Source organism: Canis lupus, chromosome 9, assembly GCF_011100685.1.
Source record: "Canis lupus familiaris isolate Mischka breed German Shepherd chromosome 9, alternate assembly UU_Cfam_GSD_1.0, whole genome shotgun sequence".
NCBI classification, from domain to species: Eukaryota; Metazoa; Chordata; class Mammalia; order Carnivora; family Canidae; genus Canis; species Canis lupus.
Window position 1 is genome coordinate 26575832 of NC_049230.1, and position 19586 is coordinate 26595417.

The 19586-nt window shown below is 37.7% G+C and overlaps 1 protein-coding gene across 23 annotated transcripts in view; it reads left to right on the top strand.

Moving 5' to 3' along the window:
- The window catches only part of LUC7L3 (LUC7 like 3 pre-mRNA splicing factor), a 30568-nt gene that overhangs the window by 4203 nt on the left and 6779 nt on the right, over window positions 1-19586 (top strand). For 13 of the 23 annotated variants that reach the window (XR_005364488.1, XR_005364489.1, XR_005364490.1 and 10 more), the window contains exons 2-9: window positions 7296-7362; window positions 10404-10443; window positions 11608-11752; window positions 12175-12249; window positions 13253-13357; window positions 14717-14878; window positions 15270-15553; window positions 16800-16960. Coding sequence is in view for 18 of the 23 variants with exons in the window: in XM_038547694.1 (XP_038403622.1) it covers window positions 7296-7362; window positions 10404-10443; window positions 11608-11752; window positions 12175-12249; window positions 13253-13357; window positions 14717-14878; window positions 15270-15553; window positions 16800-16960 (1039 nt within the window). In the remaining 5 variants the exon portion in view is untranslated. Of the gene's footprint in view, window positions 1-228; window positions 246-7295; window positions 7363-7611; window positions 7806-8428; window positions 8515-10403; window positions 10444-11607; window positions 11753-12174; window positions 12250-13252; window positions 13358-14716; window positions 14879-15269; window positions 15554-16799; window positions 16961-19037; window positions 19164-19586 lie in introns of those variants that run through there. The other 10 variants (XM_038547698.1, XM_038547701.1, XM_038547700.1 and 7 more) reach the window with 8 other exon arrangements.

The following is a 19586-nucleotide window of genomic DNA, read 5'->3' on the forward strand; positions in this document are numbered from 1 at the left end:
TGTTGTTTGCTTTTTCTTCCCAAAACATACAAAAGTAGAGTGAATATTATAATGAATTCTCTATGTAACCATACCCAATGCAACATTATCAACACATTGCCAGTATTGTCTCTATATTCCTTATCCTTTCCTTTTTTGAAGCAAATCTATCATTTAAGCTTTAAAGACATCATCATACATCTCTAAAATACACGGATTTCAAGAAGGCATAACCACAATACTATCATCACATTGAAAATATTAAGGTATTTCTTTAATATTTGTTTGATTCCTTTAAGAAAAATGTGTGTCATTAGAGTTGATTTCTTCACAAAGGGAGAGAGTAGCTTAAGTTAGTAATAATAGTGCTTCATTGTTTTATGAAATATGTTTAATTTTTTCATCATTTCTCTTTTTTTAAGATTTGTTTGGAGGGGAGGGATGGAGGGAGACTCTTAAGTAGACTCTGTGACAAGGGGTCACGGGGCTCCATCTCCTGACACTGAGATCACCACCTGAGCAGAAACCAAGAGTCGGCTGCTTTAACTGACTTGTAGCATCCAGGTGCCCCCCAGTTTTCTCATCATTTCTTAGTTGTAACTTGGGGAAATTTATTGTATTCGTTTATTCAACGAAAATGTAGCACTATAATAACATAGATAGGCATTTGGCTTAAGAGCATCGTCAATCTGGTGGCAGATATAAAGGAGTAAACGTGCTTTTGTAAAACAATGTGGCACATGCCACAGTAGGACCTGTATAGGGTCTAGAAAAGCACACATTAGAGGGGCATCTAATAATCTAGACTGGTGTATGTACTTGGGAAAAGGCCTCTTACAGTGACCCTTAAGTACTGGGACCTGAAGGATTGGTAGGAATGACCCCAGGGAATGGGAGAGAAGACAGATGTTACTAGAGGCTGTAGAAAATCTTAGGCCTGAAAAATTGAATAGTGTTACAACGGAGTCATTGTTTGTTTTTGTTGGGGGAGAGGACGTGTGGATAGATGGTCAGGAATCTGTGTTTGAGTGCTTTTTATAAGCCTTGTTCAAAGTTGGAACGACTAAATTACATTGGGAAACCATTGAAGACTTCTAAGCAGGAGGTTGAATATCAGATTGACTGTTGTAAACATGATGAATTTTTAGATAACCTGAAGTAGAAATTGAATAAATATTTTCTGTTGATGATTTGTTTATAAAATGGAACTTGTTATCTCATGGAACCAAAAATGTATCCATGATTGTTAGTAACATAGAATACCAGAGAAGCTCTCAAAGACATTCACAGACAGTATTTTAGCTAGGGGCCTGTATTATAGTTCTGTTAGAGCGTATTACAGTTGTAAAGACATTTATATGTCCTTTAATGATTTGAAGGCTTTACGATCTGTAAATAACAACTATCTGGCCTGACTGTTGGGTGAGAAACAACTAGGAATTCAACTGACTTGGGAAAGCACTTTAACAAAAATAATGCAGGCGGCATTGAAAATATTTGATTAGCTCAAGGGAGAACTGTTTGATTCAGGTGGGTGTAGAAAGACAAAAATCAATGTTTTTCTTATTTTTAAAACATTTCAGTGTAACTGTGCTTACAGAAATATACTTATATTGGTTAATAGAATGCAATTTAAGTTTAACTTATCCTATACAATTTGGACCAAAAATTGGTACATGGCTTAGGCTTTAAAAGAATTTGCAGTCTGATTTGTTTTTCATCTGTTACAAATGTATATAAAAGATCAATAAGGTATTCTTGAGGTACTTTTGTCATCAGAAGTGGTCTAAATCGATGACCAGAATGGATTGTGCCTTGAAGAATTGAAGAGTAAATGCTTTAAAAAACAAAAAAAAAAAAGGTTTGTTACGGTGGAAGTCTCAGCAATATTCTGAGTTTTCTGAGTTACTTATGCTTGCTTAAGTTTTCCAGTGTGTGTTAAGTCCTCTTTACATTAAATAATAAAGATTGATTCCATTAATGTATTGGGAGGGGATTGATTTTATTATGTTTTCCTTTGAGTTTAGCATCATTAAAATTATTATTACTTTTAAAGATTTTATTTATTTGATAGTGAGAGCCAGAGAGCACAAGTGGGGGGGGGGGGCAGCAGGAGCGGGAGAAGCAGGCACCCCTAAAATTATTTTTCACCAGAGGAGACATGCTTACTGTGAAAAATTAAAATTTAACTTAGAAATAAACTGCCCCATGCTGGGTGTAGAGATTACTTAAATGAATTTTTTAAAAAAGAATCTTAAAAAAAATAAAGTGGAATTTATTGTAAGTGACTTTTTTTTTTAAGTAACATTTTAATTTTAAAAAGTAGAATCCCCTCCCAATGACAAATTCCCTTGGAAAACTTAAAAAAATGGTATGTGTCTGAGCCTGTCCTAATAACTTACAGACATGTACCTAAGTATATATGTGTGTGTGTGGGTATATATGTATGTATATATACGTGAAAGCTATAGGTAGCTCAATATAATATTATGTAATACATAAACGTTTAACAATTTTCATTTTTATTGTGGCATCTTTCCTTGTTGGTGCATAGAAATCTACCTTAGTTGGGGTACCTGACTAGTTTGTAGAATGTGTGACTCTTGATCTTGGGATCTCGGGGTTGTGAGTTTGAGCCTCACATCGGGTGTAGAGATTACGTAAAAAAAAAAAAAAAAACAAACTTAAAAAGAAACTTTCCTTAATTTTTTTTTTCTTCACTGGTAGTAAATTCACTAAAGGATGATATTGAGATTGAACTCTTCTCATCAGTGGTGCTACCTTAGATTTATCAGGAGATAAATGACAAGAATCTTGGCTATCCCACTCCCTTGGTACCTATTACCCCTTCCACCTTGGTTATCCGATTGTTAACTCCATGATGGATATTTAGTGAAGACTTGCTGACTAAAAGATTGTTAGTATTTTTAGTTAAAGATCTTAGTGGGAGATCCCTGGGTGGCTCAGCGGTTTAGCGCCACCTTCGACCCAGGGCGTGATCCTGGGGACCCAGGATTGAGTCCCACATGGGGCTCCCTTCATGGAGCCTGCTTCTCCCTCTGCCTGTGTCTGCCTCTGTGTGTGTGTCTCATGAATAAATAAATAAATATATATTTAATAAATAAATAAATAGATAGATAAATAAATAAATAAATTTAGTATATAAATAAAATCTTAAAAAAAAAAGATCTTAGTGGGATGTCTGGGTGGCTCAAGTGGTTAAATGCCTGCCTTTGGCCCAGGGTGTGATCCTGGGGTCCCGGGATCGAGTCGCATATCGGGCTCCCTGCATGGAACCTGCTTATGTCTCTGCCTCTCTCTCTCTCTCTCTCTGGGTCTCTCATGAATAAATAAATAAAAATCTTAAAAAAAAAAAAGAGAGAGAGAGAGATCCTTAGTCCGTGGGGTAGGTTAAAAGGCAGTCTAGGGGTGCCTGGGTGGTTCAGTTGATTAAGTGTCTGCCTTTGGCTCAAGTCATCATGATCCCAGGGTCATGGGATCAAGCCCCACATCGGGCTCCCTGCTCAGCTGAGAGCCTGCTTCTCCCTTTTCCTCTGCAGCTCCCCCTGCTTGTGCTGTCAGATAAATAAATAAAATCTTAAATTAAAAAAAGCAATCTAATTAGAGTTTAATGAATAGAGTAACATTTTTATGTGCTTACAGTAGTAGCTTAACTTAAGAAGTGTTGAAGAATGGAAAAAACATATAGAACCTGATTAGAAAAGTGGGTTCTAATCTGGATTCTGTAAATAGCTAGATGGCTTTAGGGCAGGTCAAATGGTTGATCTCCCTGGTCTCACATGGGGTGATCGGACTAAGTTGTAAGTAGCACCTGGTTAGCCCACTGGCAGGCATGTCTTACCTGGTGTATATAGTGCCTAAAACCATTTTTTAAAAAGTAACTGAAGTAGTATTGTAAAAATCAGACAAATTGCCCGTCTCTCCCAGTATAACCAACATATAATTTAAAGTGTTATAATCTCCTGTGAAATAGTCTCCTTTTTTAAATATGAGGAAACCAAGGCAGAGTTAAAGTCTGTAGTTCACAGTGGGTGTCAGCCCGGATTGAAACTCTGCACTTTGTTGTCTATGTATATGTTTACCCATGCCCATTTCATACTGTTACTTTTTTCACATATTGTTTTTGTTTTCCTTATGACTAGAATGTCTTGCAGTCTTTTTACTTATGAATCTAAGTACCAGTTCAGGCTTTACCACCTGATGACCAGACATTCCTGACTAAAATCACTTCTGTACCTGGTGTTGCATATATATTCTAGTATATTGTATTTTTTGTTTTTGATTGTCTTCATTAGACTGATCTTGAGGAGTGGGGCTTACTCATTCTTGGATTTCCTGAATTGTTTTTAGCACATAGTATTAAGTGATTGTTGAAGTGCCATTTTTTACTTGTTAAACTGTCACTTAAAGGCCACTTTATTATTTTTTTAAATTTATTTAAGTAATCTCTATACTCAGCATGGGGCTCAAATTCACAACCCCAAGATCAAGAGTTGCATGCTCCACTGACTGAGTCAGCTGGGTGCCCCTCTTGTTTTCGTGATGAGCCATTTTTGAGGATCCTAGAGATTGACACAGTTTAAACAAAGGAATAGTAGTCTTATATTAGTTATGATAAATAGGAACGCTATTAAAAAACAATAAAATCAAAATAAGATGCACAATAGTAAAGTTTCATACTTATGAGTGCTGTATACTAAATTTAATTTTAAATTATATTACCATACAATTTTTAGATGTAAATAATTGTAAATGCTGGCAGTAGCTATTACTAAACTCTTATATGTAATTATTACAGTTATTGGAAATTTGTTAATTTTTGAGCCCTTGAAACCAGGGTTAATAGTCTGAAAGATAAATGGCATACCTTGTCTCTTTCCTCCCTCCCTCAAATAAAACAGATGCCTAAATATTTTTTAAATTGAGTATTGGCATTGGTATTTTATTGTGATACACTTAATGTGGATGCCAAGTGTAACAAATCAGACTTTTTGATAATTGGGAAAGTATATAGCATTTTTATTTTTTAATTTTTTTAATTTATTTTTAAAGATTTTATTTATTCATGAGAGACAGAGGTGGGGGAGCAGAGACATAGGCAGAGAGAGAAGCAGGCTCCATGCAGGGAGCCCAATGTGGGACTCAATCCCAGGACTCTAGGATCCTGCCCTGAGCCGAAGGCAGACGCTTGACCACTGAGCCACCCAGGCATCCCAGTATATAGCATTTTTAAATGTTACATGGACACTGAAAGTTTGGAAATAATTTGAAAGAACATTAACTATTTGGGCATTTAGGAATCTTTTTAATAATTTATAAGAATACTGTTTACGTTGCAAAGAATAATTTTAAAAAACAGTATTTAGAACTGCTAAAGAAAAGAAAATGATACAAAGATACTCTTGACATATGGCTATGTATAACAGGATAATAATATAAAACTAAATCTGTTGTTTATTTTTTTTATTTTTTTATTTTTTTAATTTTTATTTATTTATGATAGTCACACACAGAGAGAGAGAGAGGCAGAGACATAGGCAGAGGGAGAAGCAGGCTCCATGCACCGGGAGCCCGACGTGGGATTCGATCCCGGGTCTCCAGGATCACGCCCTAGGCCAAAGGCAGGCGCCAAACCGCTGCGCCACCCAGGGATCCCCTAAATCTGTTGTTTAGATATGATTTTTAAATCTTTTTTTTTTTTAAGATTTTATTTATTTGAGAGAAAGCAGGAGGAGGGAGAAGCAGACTCCTTATTGAGCAGGGAACCTGATGTGGGGCTTCATCCTAGGACCCTGAAATCATGACCTGAGCCGATAAGCCACCCGGACACCCCTGATTTTTGAATCTTTGTTCTTTACGACCTTAATTCTTCTGGACACAGTTTATGGAACCATATTCAGGTGTGAAACAGTTGACCCTTGGGGTGCTTGATTGGCTCAGTCACTAGAGCATGCGACTCTTGATCTTGAGGTTGTGGGTTTGATCTACACAATGGGCGTAGAGATGATTTGTAATCTCTGCTCCCAGTGATTTAAAAGTAATTTCTATGCCCAACATGAGGCTCAGACTCACAACCCTGAGATCAAGGGTTGCATGTTCTACTGAGTCAGCCAGGTTCCCCATGGAGATTGCTTTAAAAAAGAAAAAAGAGTTGATCTTTAAGGAAGAATATAATTTCAAATTTAACATCCAGTCCTAACATCCAATCCTCAACAATGAAGTATTATAAGAAAGAGACACTTTGGAATTGTGCTGAACAGTTTTTGGTTTCCAGTATATAGAATTAAATATCAACTAGAGCAGTCTTGAGATGGATCTGAAGAAGTTTCGAAAGTACTGATGGAGAGAATTAGAAGTTGGTTTCCTGATTATAGTCTGCTCATACTGTAGGAGCCTGAGCCCATCAGGAGTTGCTCAGTAAAGTGCTGGTGTATGTGACAATATCCAGTACAGTGTAGTTAGTTAGTTGAAGTCTGGATCTTGGGCAGCCCGGGTGGCTCAGTGGTTTAGCGCCACCTTCAGCCCAGGGCGTGATCCTGGAGACCCGGAATCGAGTCCCACGTCAGGCTTCCTGCATGGAGCATGCTTCTCCCTCTGCCTGTATCTTTCTCTCTCTTTCTCTCTCTCTCTCATGAATAAATAAATAAAATATAAAAAAAAAAAGAAGTCTGGATCTTATATTGATCCAGATTGCTCTAAATAAATGTTTTTTTTAACTGTTTATTTATTTATGAGAGACACACAGAGAGAGAGAGGTGCAGAGACACAGGCAGAGGGAGAAGCAGGCTCCATGCAGGGAGCCCGATGTGGGACTTGATCCCAGGACTCCAGGATCACACCCCAGGCCAAAGGCAGGCACTAAACCACTGAGCCACCCAGGGATCCCCCTGTTATTTGTAATTTAGATAGTGATTTCCAAATCCTAATCTGTAAATTGGTTCTGGTCTTTAATAAGTTTAGAACAATAATAACTGTAGGTTTTTTGTTTTTATTTTAATAAAATTTGGTCTCTGGGTATCTTTTCCATATTTGTTGTTGCTATGTGGGGAGAGCAGTGATTAAAAGGAGATAGTAGAAAGTATTAGTAACTCTTTGTCCATCCTGCACATTTTTTACTAAAATCTGGGAGTTTGAAAGTCCCTAAATTAACGTCTTTTAACAAATGAAATCGTTCTTATTTGGTTAAAAGATAAAAGCTTAAGAAATGAGACAATAGTAATTTGGCACCCTTTTCCAATATACTTCTAAAGCTGAACAATTTTTAAAAGTTAAGTACCTTTGTTTTTCTTCACTAGGTTTGTAAATATTATCTCTGTGGTTTTTGTCCTGCGGAATTGTTCACAAACACTCGTTCTGATCTTGGTAAGTGAATTTTCTGTGTAGCCTTTATCAAAGTATGATGTAAAATAAAAACTAGTACTTTGTAAATTTTGAAAAGTTTTCTCTTGTATATAAGGTTTGTTGATAAAATAATTTTCTTCCTGGCTTAGATTTTTGAACGTATTAATAAATGCCAGTCTAGTTAAACATGGTGGCTTAAGTGAACATACGTGTCTATTTCCATTCCTTCCCAAAACCCTCCACTAAAATGAAAATTTAAAAACGAAAAAGGTATAAACAGAAGAGGAGATAACATTAGAGATATCAACACATTTTTTGGAAGATGACAAGCGGATGGAAGAGTAGCAGCAGATTCAACAGAGCAGAGAAACCTGTACTCTAAAAGCCTGCAGAAGGGGATAATAAAAGGAAGTGAGTGTTTGATCAGCAGAACCCTGGACAGGCTCAGCATTTGGAGGCACCAGGTACCATAGCAGTCAGAGTTGAATCATGGGGCTGAAAATGAAAAATTAGTCTAGTTTAGGATCTCTCAACCTTGACATTTGATATTTTGAACTGGATAATTTTGTTTTAGGGGGGCTGTCCTGTGCATTGTAGGACGTTTAGTAGCATTTCTGGCCCCACTAGATGCCAATAATACCTCTCAACTGTGAGAACCAAAAACCTCTCCCAACTAAAAAGGCAGTGCCAGATGTCCTTGGAGGGACTCTTAATACCTGTGCATCTGGTGATTCTACCTCTCCTACCCTTGCCCCTGAGGAGACACTAGGGGGTGTTTTTCTATAGAAATTGGACCGAGACTGTAGTTCATCTGAACCACAGAAAGAAAAAAAAATTGAGTGAATTTTCTTCTCCCAAGGATGGTACATAATTAGTATCATTCTAGAAATATAAAAGAGAAGTTAATTCATTAAGCATGATGCTTGCTCTAGAGCATCAGAAGCCCATTAGGGCTGGACGAATTTAGATATTGGGATTCCAGACACAGCACAGGGCAGTAATGAGTAAAATGAGACTTATTAAGAGAGTTAAGTCTATATTCTTAATAGTGGGGTTTTCCCATTCCCTTCCTCTGCCCTGTTCCTAGAAGGATACAGCCAGATGTTTTTCCCCAGGCAGAAGAGAAGAGGATTCTTTAGAGAAAGTGAACAGTTCCAGAGAAGTGATCTACAGGTACTGACCCTTGGGGAATCTAAAAGAATTTTGCTGCTGGTTTTCCTGTGGTAAAGCCCATTATAGTTGACAAACCGTGCCTGTGCATACCAACTTCCAGTTAGATTTTGGAAGTGATTTGCCAGCCAAGGAATACCAGTTAGACATTTGAAGGAAACCTACAAACAATAGATTAGCCAAAATCAACAGGGGAGGGGGGAGTTTAGTGGAATTAGAGATGATAGGGAAAGTAGAAGAAAAGATAACTGAATTTTTTTGTTTTTAAAGTAATCTCTATACCCAACATGGGAACGCCTGGCCCTGAGATCAGGAGTTGCATGTTCTATCTACTGAGCCAGCCAGGTGCCCTAAGATACTAAGTCTCAACTAAATTTAGTATCTTTGGAGAAATAAGAGAGGATATCAGGAATAGGGTGTTATTATAAAAAGAGAACTTTTGAAAAACCAGAAAGAGCTCTTGGAAAATAGGACTGAAGAGTCTGAAAGTCAGAGTAAAAGTTTGAGAATAAAATCAAAGAAATCTGCTGGAATATTGGGTGATCCGACAGAAAAAAACTAAAATTTGAAGAAATTCTATTAGTACAACACTAATTAGGAGTTCTAGAGAAAGCAGAAGGAAGGACATTAAAAATTTTGCAATACTGAAGGACATTAGATTGAGTGTGTCCTTCAAATGCTCAGCACAAAGGATAAAAAATGATCCATCCCAAGACATACCACTGAAATTTCAGGGTGGTGGGGGTGGGACAGGGACACATAGGATTATAAATCAGCATGGCCTCAGATTTGTCAGTAACAACACTGGAAGCTTGAAGACTTTGGAGAAACACCTTCAGGATTTTGAGCGAAAAAATATTCCTAGGTTAGCTATATAGCCAAACATTCAAAGTATGAGAGTGAAAAAAGGCATTTTCAGACATGCAAGATCTCAACAAATTAATCTCCCATGATTCTTTTCTCTGGAAACTCCACCAACACATGGGTATAAAACCAAGGAGAAAAACGAGATCCAGTAAACTTCATCCAATACAGACCAGAAAAGGAACCTCTCAGGATGACAACTCTTATTAGTGAGTTTAGAAAATACAGAGACCAGATCAAAGCAGAATAGAAAGCTCAGGGCAAAACTGAAGCTGGTTATCTGATAGATTTGGAATCTTGAGAGAATCTCTGTAGCTGACTTTAAAGTGTTTGAGAAGAGTTCAGAATTACAAAAAACTAATAAACGAAAAGAATTCCAACAGAAATATGAAGTATATCCTAAGTCGTCATAATGCCCCTTTTGTTTGGCTCAGCGGGTAACAGTACTTGGCACAGTCAAAATATAAAGTGTTTATTTAATCTAAAAACTTTTTTGACATAAAATTTCGATGTCTAGGATAAACCAAGAAAAAAACTGAATAGTTTAGAAATGTGGAAGTATATTCCAGAAGGCATAGGTGACATGAATGAAATTGACTGAAATTGCCTTCTGGAAATAGGAAGGAGTAGGGCTCAAACATCCTTGTACTTATTTGGCTTCATTTGTGGATGCCCCAAATTAGTAAAAGATGAGTGGTAGACCATTGGTTCACCCTCATCACGGTTTTTTCAGGTGACAGTGGGTACAATTTCTTTCCTCCCATTACCTCTTCTCTTTTCTTACATTATAGTTGCTCTCCATTATACTGATCTTAAAGATTAAGGAGAACAATTTTCATGTGTTTACTAGGGCACGTTATTTTGTGGCTCAATTTAGGTAATACAGACCATTCTGTGATAAAATGGGTCTTTCTCTCTCTCTCTCTCTCTCTCTGAACTTCTTGTTTTGGTGCGAGAAAAGGTTAACATCACCAATAACTTCTACAATCATATTTCTCATTCTTTTTTCTTCCCCCCCCCCCCCCCAGGTCCATGTGAAAAAATTCATGATGAAAACCTTCGAAAACAGTAAGTTATCTTTTTTGGTCATTTCCCCTTACTTAGTAGTTTCTTTGTTTTTTTGTTTTGTTTTTTAAAGATTTTATTTATTTATTCATGAGAGACACACAGAGAGAGGCAGAAACACAGGCAGAGGGAGAAGCAGGCTCCATGCAGGGAGCCCGATGCAGGACTTGATCCCGGGATTCCAGGATCACGCCCCGGGCCAAAGGGAGGCACTAAACCGCTGAGCCACCCAGGCATCCCCAAAGGCAGACTCTCAACCACTGAGCCACCTAGGTACCCCTGTTCTTTGGTTTAAAGGGGACAAGGATTGAAGAAGTAACTAGAATTAGTATAAAATGAATGTCTTGCTGAGATTATTATTCATTAGGTGGGGTGGTAGAAAGTCATAGTTACAAAAGTGATACAATCATTTTTGAATATGAGTACCATAATAATATGTACCATACGAGTACATATTATATGTGTAAGTTCTGCTGAATGCTAAGCTTTTTTTCTGTATCATATTTGTTTTTTATCAGTCCTGATTTTAGAAATAAAACTTGTCCTGGGGCTAGGGTCACAGATCCAGTATTGTGATAGAGCTGGTGTTCAAGCACCTAGATTTTCCATATTATAAAATCCATGCTCTTAACCACACATAATACTAAGTACTGCCTTCCCTTTATGAAGTTGGATAAGGGACTAGAAATGGAACAAATGGAACTTTTTTTTTTTTTTTTTTAAGATTTTATTCATGAGAGACACAGGGAGCCCAACGCGGGACTTGATCCTGGGTCTCCAGGATCCCGTGCTGGGCTGAAGGCAGCACTAAACCACTAAGCCACCCAGGCTGCCCAAGAAGTCCATTTCTAGGGATGCCTGGGTGGCTCAGCAGTTGAGCATCTGCCTTTGGCTCAGGGTGTGATCCCAGAGTCCTGGGATCAAGTCCCACAGTGAGCTTCCTGCATGGAGCCTGCTACTCCCCTCTGCCTATGTCTCTGCCTCTCTCTCTGTCTCTCATGAATAAATAAAATCTTAAAAAAAGAAAAATAGAAATGGACTTCTTATGCACCCGGTTTACTCTTCAGAGTAAATGCAACAGTCTATATAAGACTAGTTAAGATAGAATATGTGAGTTGTAATGGATAAAGATTTAGAAAGAAAGAAATTCTGTTTGTTCTTAACCAGGTATGAGAAGAGTTCTCGTTTTATGAAGGTTGGCTATGAGAGAGATTTTCTGCGATACCTACAGAGCTTACTTGCAGAAGTAGAACGTAGAATTAGACGGGGCCATGCTCGTTTGGCATTATCTCAAAACCAGCAGTCCTCTGGGGTGAGTATGAAATTAATTTGTAGTCTTTGTAAAGTGTCTTTGTTCTCTGGAGACCCAGAGACCTCCCTAGTATTGAAACTTGTGGTCAGGTTCAACAATTTGTGCTCTAGAATGACATAAACTTAAAAGTAACTCATTTTTTCCAGTCTTTATTAGTAATACTCATTTTGCTACTCATTTAGATTTTTCTCCTAATTATCAGCAACTGATAAAATATGTAATTGAGTACCAGAAAATGAAGGTGACTGGGTTACTATCCTTGTGACACAACATTTTAACTTTTTTTTTTTAAAGATTTATTTATTCATGAGAGACACAGAGAGAGAGGCAGAGACATAAGCAGAGGGAGAAGTAGGCTTCATGCAGAGAGCCTAGTATTTGTTTTTTATTTATGATAATACGTTTTATTATCTCTTCAATAGGCAGCTGGCCCAACAGGCAAAAATGAAGAAAAAATTCAGGTTCTAACAGATAAAATTGATGTCCTCCTGCAACAGGTAAGAATTGTGTACATGAACAACAAAAATATTTGGAATAGACACTTACCCAAAGAAGATAAAGGGCTGTCAAATACATATATGTAAAGATGCTCAAAGTCATTAGTCTTTAGGAAAATATAAATTAAAGCCACAATGAGATATTTATTGTATCTCTGTCAGAATGGCTAAAATTAAAAAGACCATTCCAAGTGTTAATGAAGATGTGGGCAAACTGGAACAGTCCTACACTGCTGGTGGGATGTAAGATGGCATAACCACTTTGGAAAAAGAGTAGGTTTCTTAAGTTAAAAAAGATCCACCATGAATCATTCCAGTCTTAGATATTGATCCAAAAGAAACAAAAGCATATGTTTACAGACTTGTATATCAATGTTCATAGCATCTTTGTTCATAATTGGCAAAATCCCTAAACTGGAACCAGCTCAAATGTTTGTCAGTAGGTGAATGGATAAATGCTATGATGTATAGTAGAAGAGTGCTCATTAATAAAAATAAATCAACTACATGTAATACTGAGGGTAAATTTTAAGATAATTAGGCTGAGCGAAAGAAACCAGACTTAAAAAAAAAAAGAAATAAGTACATAATTCCATTTTTTCCCATAATTCCATTTATATAAAATTCTAGAAAAGGGAAACATCTATAGTGACAGCAGATCAGTAGTTGCTCAAGGAAGAGGTGTACTACAAAGATTTGGGGTGATGCATGTGTTCATTATCTAGATGAAGGGGTTAGTTTCATGGTTGTCAAAAGTTATCAGATTGTGCACCTTAAAATATGTAGTTATTACATGTCAAATATACTTTATTAATGCTGTAAAAAAAGGGGGGCATTGATTTAACCCAAAGATACTTCAATAAACAAAACCAAACGAGAGACCCAAAACAACTCGAAAGGCTAATGAAGTTTGGGGAAGAACAGAAAAATATTTGAATAGTTGGTTAGAAAGGAGTCTTGACCGCTTTGCCTTTTTTTTTTTTTTTTTTTTTTATTCCCTTAGATTGAAGAATTAGGATCTGAAGGAAAAGTAGAAGAAGCCCAGGGAATGATGAAATTAGTTGAACAGTTAAAAGAAGAGAGAGAATTGCTTAGGTCCACAACCTCGGTGAGTAGCAACCTCATTTTGATTTATCCCGGCTGTTTAGCTTTGAATTACTAGGACCTCTTCCTATTTGACAGTCTTAGTAAACAGTTTTCTAATGTTCTAAATCAAGAGCTGCAAATTGTATCTTGAAGGGCCACACAGTAAATAACTTTAAGTTTGCAGTCCACAGGGTCCCTGGCAGCTACCAAGCTCTGGCTTTATATTATGAAAGTAGCTTTGAATAATGCATAAACATTTGAATGTGGCTGTGTTCCAATAAAACTTTATTTACAAAAGCAAGCTTCTAGCTGCTACGTGCCAACCCATGGCTTAGATCATGACTATTCAGTGGGGCCTGGGTTGGTCTTTCTCTCTCTCTCTTTTCTTAAAGATATATTTATTTTTAGAGCGTATGTGTGCAAGTGGGGAAAGAAGGAAAGGAAAAGAAGCAGACGCCTCACTGAGTGGGGGGCCCACCATGACCCCGAGATCATGACCCAAGCTGAAATCGAGTCGTTTGCTAGACTGAGCCACCCAGGCGCCCCTTAATTTTCTTGTTAATATAAATTACCCTGTACATATTTACCTTAGCTCAAAATTGGTATACTCGAAGTATTTTCTACTTTTTTGTATTAATTAGAGAATGTAATATGTATGTTTTGGATATTGATGGTAGGATATAATTGGCCAATGGTTCCTAGATATTGAATAGGATATGTACAGATTATGCTTAGTGAATTCAGTTTCCTAAAGCATTTTAGGGGAAAACAATCTTTTTTTTAAGATTTTATTTATTTATTCATGAGAGATATATGTATATATAGAGAGATGAGGCAGAAAGGCAGAGACACAGGCAGAGGGAGAAGCAGGCTCCATGCAGGGAGCCTGACGTGGGACTCGATCCTGGGTCTCCAGGATCAGGCCCTGGGCTGAAGGCAGTGCTAAACCACTGAGCCCCCTGGGCTGCCCCAATTTTTTTTTTAAGTAAGCTCTATGCCCATTGTAGGCTTGAACTCACAACCCTGAGGTCAAGAGCCACATGCTCTACTGACTTAGAGCACATCTTTAGCCTTTTGAACCTGAGAAATGAATTTGGACTAGAATAGGTACCTTTCTGAAAGACAGTTAACCTTTTTCAAGGTGGTGTGAACAATTCATTTGTTACAGTTGAGTGATGGGGTCTCAACACTTCTTTTTAATATAGAAAGTTGGTTGCTGTTGCCTTGCTTCCTTGCTCTAAAAGTTGATTAGTTGCTGCTCAATATTAGAGTTTTGGAGAAATACATGGAATTAGAAATCTATTCTAGATTTTAAGTACTATTTTGGATTTTGTTCTCTCTTCCTCAGATACTCTTCTAATAAACTGATTTATCATTTTAGACGATTGAAAGTTTTGCTGCCCAAGAAAAACAAATGGAAGTTTGTGAAGTATGTGGAGCCTTTTTGATAGTAGGAGATGCCCAGTCCCGGGTAGATGACCATTTGATGGGAAAACAGCACATGGGCTATGCCAAAATTAAAGCTACTGTAGAAGAATTAAAAGTAAGTTTCTTTCAAGCATGCACTTTAGCCACAGCTAATACTCTGTTTTAGGAGGGCTAAAAATTGACCACATAGAGACATAGGCCTCTTGTTGATATTTTGCTTCTGTGTCTTATTTGAAACTGATGATCCCTATAAAATTTTACTGTCCATCAGATTATCAGAGCACTTTATTTTCTTCATGCTCTTGTGTCAGGAATTTGGGAGACTATCCCTAAGGACTTAGTCAAGTAGTAACATCTTGCATACAAACATGGTGTTGGAATTTCTACATTTTTCTTTTAGGGCGTGAAATTCTGTAAGTTGATCTACACGTGCTTTACATTAGGTAACCATTATTTGATAGTGTCTTTAAGGGTATTCTATAAAAATCAAACTTGATTTCTTTCAGGAAAAGTTAAGAAAAAGAACTGAAGAACCTGATCGTGATGAGCGTTTAAAAAAGGAGAAACAAGAACGAGAAGAAAGAGAAAAAGAGCGGGAGAGAGAAAGAGAAGAAAGAGAAAGGAAAAGACGGAGAGAAGAGGAGGAAAGAGAGAAAGAAAGGGCAAGAGACAGAGAAAGAAGAAAGAGAAGTCGTTCACGAAGTCGGCATTCAAGCCGAACTTCAGACCGAAGGTGCAGCAGGTCTCGGGACCACAAGAGATCGCGAAGTAGAGAAAGAAGGCGAAGCAGGTATATAGAGCATGCAAGACGGTGCCTAGTGTGTAACGAGTAAGCCCTGAACAGTAGCAATTGCCAGTGTTATCTTTGTGGTCCTTGGGAAGTTCTTAAGTATTGTCAGGCATTAGGATGGAGTATGAGAGTAGAATTAGTAAGCCAGTCTATCTTCAAGGCAACTTCTTTTTATTTCCCACCAGTCTGAAGAGGTTTGATGCACTCTTCCTAGGAAGTGCATGTTACCAGATGGTCTCTTTAAGTGATTCTATTCTCACTGATTCTAAGAAGACATTTAATTTTTTTTTTAAATTTATTTATGATAGTCACAGAGAGAGAGAGAGAGAGAGAGAGGCAGAGACACAGGCAGAGGGAGAAGCAGGCTCCATGCACCGGGAGCCTGATGTGGGATTTTATCCCGGGTCTCCAGGATCGCGCCCTGGGCCAAAGGCAGGCGCCAAACCGCTGCGCCACCCAGGGATCCCTAAGAAGACATTTAAATTATTATAAGTCACTTTGGTAAAGTTACCTACTTTTGCTTTGGATGACATCATACAGAACCTGACTAAAATGTTTTGTAATTCTTTAAAAATATGGAAAATGAAATCCATTTTACTGTTTAAGAGTTGGGATTGAAGAGTTTTATTTTTTTTATTTTTTTTTAACTTTTATTTATTTATGATAGTCACACACACAGAGAGAGAGAGGCAGAGACACAGGCAGAGGGAGAAGCAGGCTCCATGCACCGGGAGCCCGACGTGGGATTCGATCCCGGGTCTTCAGGATCGCGCCCTGGGCCAAAGGCAGGCGCCAAACCGCTGCGCCACCCAGGGATCCTCGGGATTGAAGAGTTTTAAAAAGCACAATGATAGGGGTGCCTGGGTGGCTCTGTCGGTTAAGCGTCTGACTCTTGATTTCAGCTCAGGTCATGAGATAAAGCACCACATCAGGCTCCATGTTCAGCATGGAGCCTGCTAAAGATTCTCTCCCTCTCTCCTCTCCACCTGTGTGTGTGCTTGCCCTCTCTTTCTCAAAAAAAAAAAAAAAAAAAAAAAAAGATTACTAAGTACTATTTGAGAAATTAAAGTTAGATTTTCAGTAATTTTCAATTCTTAAGATTTCTACTGTAAATATGTATTAGTGGACTCTGTTTGCCTTTTAAGGATACTTGATCTTGTTAATGAACGGCGTGTAATTGTCGAAAGATTTTTTTTTTCTCATTGTAACGTCAGCTGAAGTTTTTCTTTTGTTTTCAATTGTGAAGAAGTAGAGATCGACGAAGAAGCAGAAGCCATGATAGATCAGAAAGAAAGCATAGATCTCGTAGTCGGGATCGAAGAAGATCAAAAAGCCGGGATCGAAAGTCCTATAAGCATAGGAGCAAAAGTCGGGACAGAGAACAAGATAGAAAATCCAAGGAGAAAGGTTAGTTTATGTGAGAATTTAATTCATTAATAAGAGACTACTTCACACTCTTTTGTCCCCACTCACATTTCTTTGGGCATAGGCAGAGTTCCATTTCAAACTGTATTCTTCTTTATACTTACCACAAACACCATTCAGTAGGAAACAGGCATTATTTCCCCCTTTTCTGCTCTGATTTGTGTGAATGATAGTTGACCTGGTGTTTCCTTAGAACACGTTAAAACCACATCCTTCATTTGTTAACCTGATGGCTTATTATCCCTATTTTTCCAAGTATTGCATTACCTTTCAGGGTTATTAGGCTATAGAAATTATTAGCTTGTTTATTGGCAACCTTTTTTTTATCTGCTGTATGTTCCATAGTATGTCTTGCAGAGTAAGTGTGCTGTGTTGCATTGATCCTCATGTGCAGCCTTCATTTAACTCTGTAATTAACTTCTGAGTTTGCAGAAGTTGAATACCTTAACCTATGTCTTAACCGTGTTTTCTATTGAAACAACATGCTCTTTCCCTTCTACTTTTCCCTTTGGTTTTCTGTGGCATTCCGATGGCTGGAATGCACTATTCACTGCACTGTTAATGGACTTTTTCATTTTGTCTTCGGCATGTTTTCACATGGATATTCTCATCTTTTAGCTTAGTCTTTACTGAAAGATAATTATTTTAATCATCAGGATCTCCTTTCTGTATTTTCTTTAGATTCTTTGAGCATCTTTCATTTTGTATTGACTGGGCCGTTCTGCTTTGCATGGTTTTTAGGAATGAGAGCAAGGGCCTATTTCTAATTTTCTTGACTCTGCTTGTTCCATCCTGTTCTCTGCTCTCTGTGTCCATGTTCAGTCACCCAACATATGTGCTGCTGTGTTTTGAGTTTATTAAACTGGACTTTTATGTGACACCCATTTCTTAATTTCTTTTATGGAACTATTCTATGGTTTTTGTTTTTTTGTGGGTTTTTTTGGGGGGGGCAGACATAGGTTTTTGTTAGACTGAGTTAGAGAACTAGCAGCACAAACATTGGACACTTTTGGTCTTACACTTTCATTCTTCCTCAAATAGGTATACCTTTTCTTTTAAAAATATTTACATATATTTGGATTTTTCTGCAACATGGAGCCAGTTAAACTTACTGTCATGAGCTTTAAGATTAGAACTTAATTCTGTGATTCAACACAAAGTTGCTACAAACGATTAACTGATTTGACATTAGTCCTAAGAAAGTTTCACCCAGCCTTTTTTAAAAGACTTTTTTAATATGATGTATCTTTTGGGTGAAGGGTCTAATCTCAAGATCCAGACAATGAATGTCAGAGATCAAATTAATCATTTGTCTTTGAGAACTAAAGCTCTTTGCTATATCATACTTCATGTCACTTAAAATAGTTGGATTTGTTCTCGGGAACAAAAGCTAGCTAGCCTTCATAACTGTCTGTGATCAACGATGCGCAGTAAATGGCTCTGGCCTGACTAAAAACAGACATGTTTGTGTCATTTCTGGATAGAGCACAAAGATGTCCTGAATTGTTGAGCTATAATAAAACCTAATTGTAATAATGACATCATAGAATTACTAAAACATTTGCTTAAGTAAATAAGCTGCACTGTGTTTGGTTTATGGAGAAACAGGGATTATTCCTGGTGAGGTACAGAGGAAGGAGAGAAGATTTAATTTGGAGAAGAGCTCTGCATCAGGTCCACCTTGAAAGATTGGGAATGCATTATAGATTTGTCTTAAACTTGGGGGTCTCTTTTAGAAATGATACAATTTATTGACTTTTGAAAATGCCATGTAGGCATTCAGGCTCTCCTAGGTATATAAATGACGGAAGGCCTGAACTCTGCAGGAACAGCATTTGATAATGGCACAAGAGGCGGAGTTCACTACTCCAGGTGCTGTGATGGAAGCACTACAACTCCACAGTGAAAAGTGGTTTCTTCCACAGACCTATATTTCTTAACACCAACCAATTTAGAGTTCTCTCTGTCAAGAGAGTTTCCTTTTTTAATCTATAGCCCTGAAATCCACCGTACTTTGTGGATGTCCTTAGGACTATTAAGATCTACCATATCTACATAGGGCAGAAGATAAGATTATTGGACTGACTACTAGTCCTCTACGGGGCAACAAGACGACTCTTCTTCATTGAAGCTACCTGTGCACCGGAGAAGCCCATAAGGCACAAAGGGAGGACTTTCCCACAAGGTCAGTTAGAGCACACTGTACTGGCACAGTTCTCATAAGTCGACGGACAGACATGGAGCAAGTCCTGCAGTCAGCCACTTGGACTTTGCTTCGTGTGCATTTTGCAAGTCTTATGGACTGAATATGCTCCTTCACATAAGTTCTTCAGTTCTTCCATTCTTTGAATGAGTGCCCCCCTGCCACCACCATATTTTGTTTTCATTACCATCCCTCTCCCAGTTACATGCTGTTGTGTCTTAACAACTTTGTCTAGAATCTGTAGAGGGTTGTGCTTCTCTTAAAACGTCTTTCTGTCTATGAACTACTCTGCTAGACCAGCTATTCTTAACGTAATTTTAAGGGGAAAAATAATTTTTCCACAGAGTTTGTAGTTTGCATTAACATTTTCTGTAGAAATCATTTGTTAGGCAATACTTGGAACTG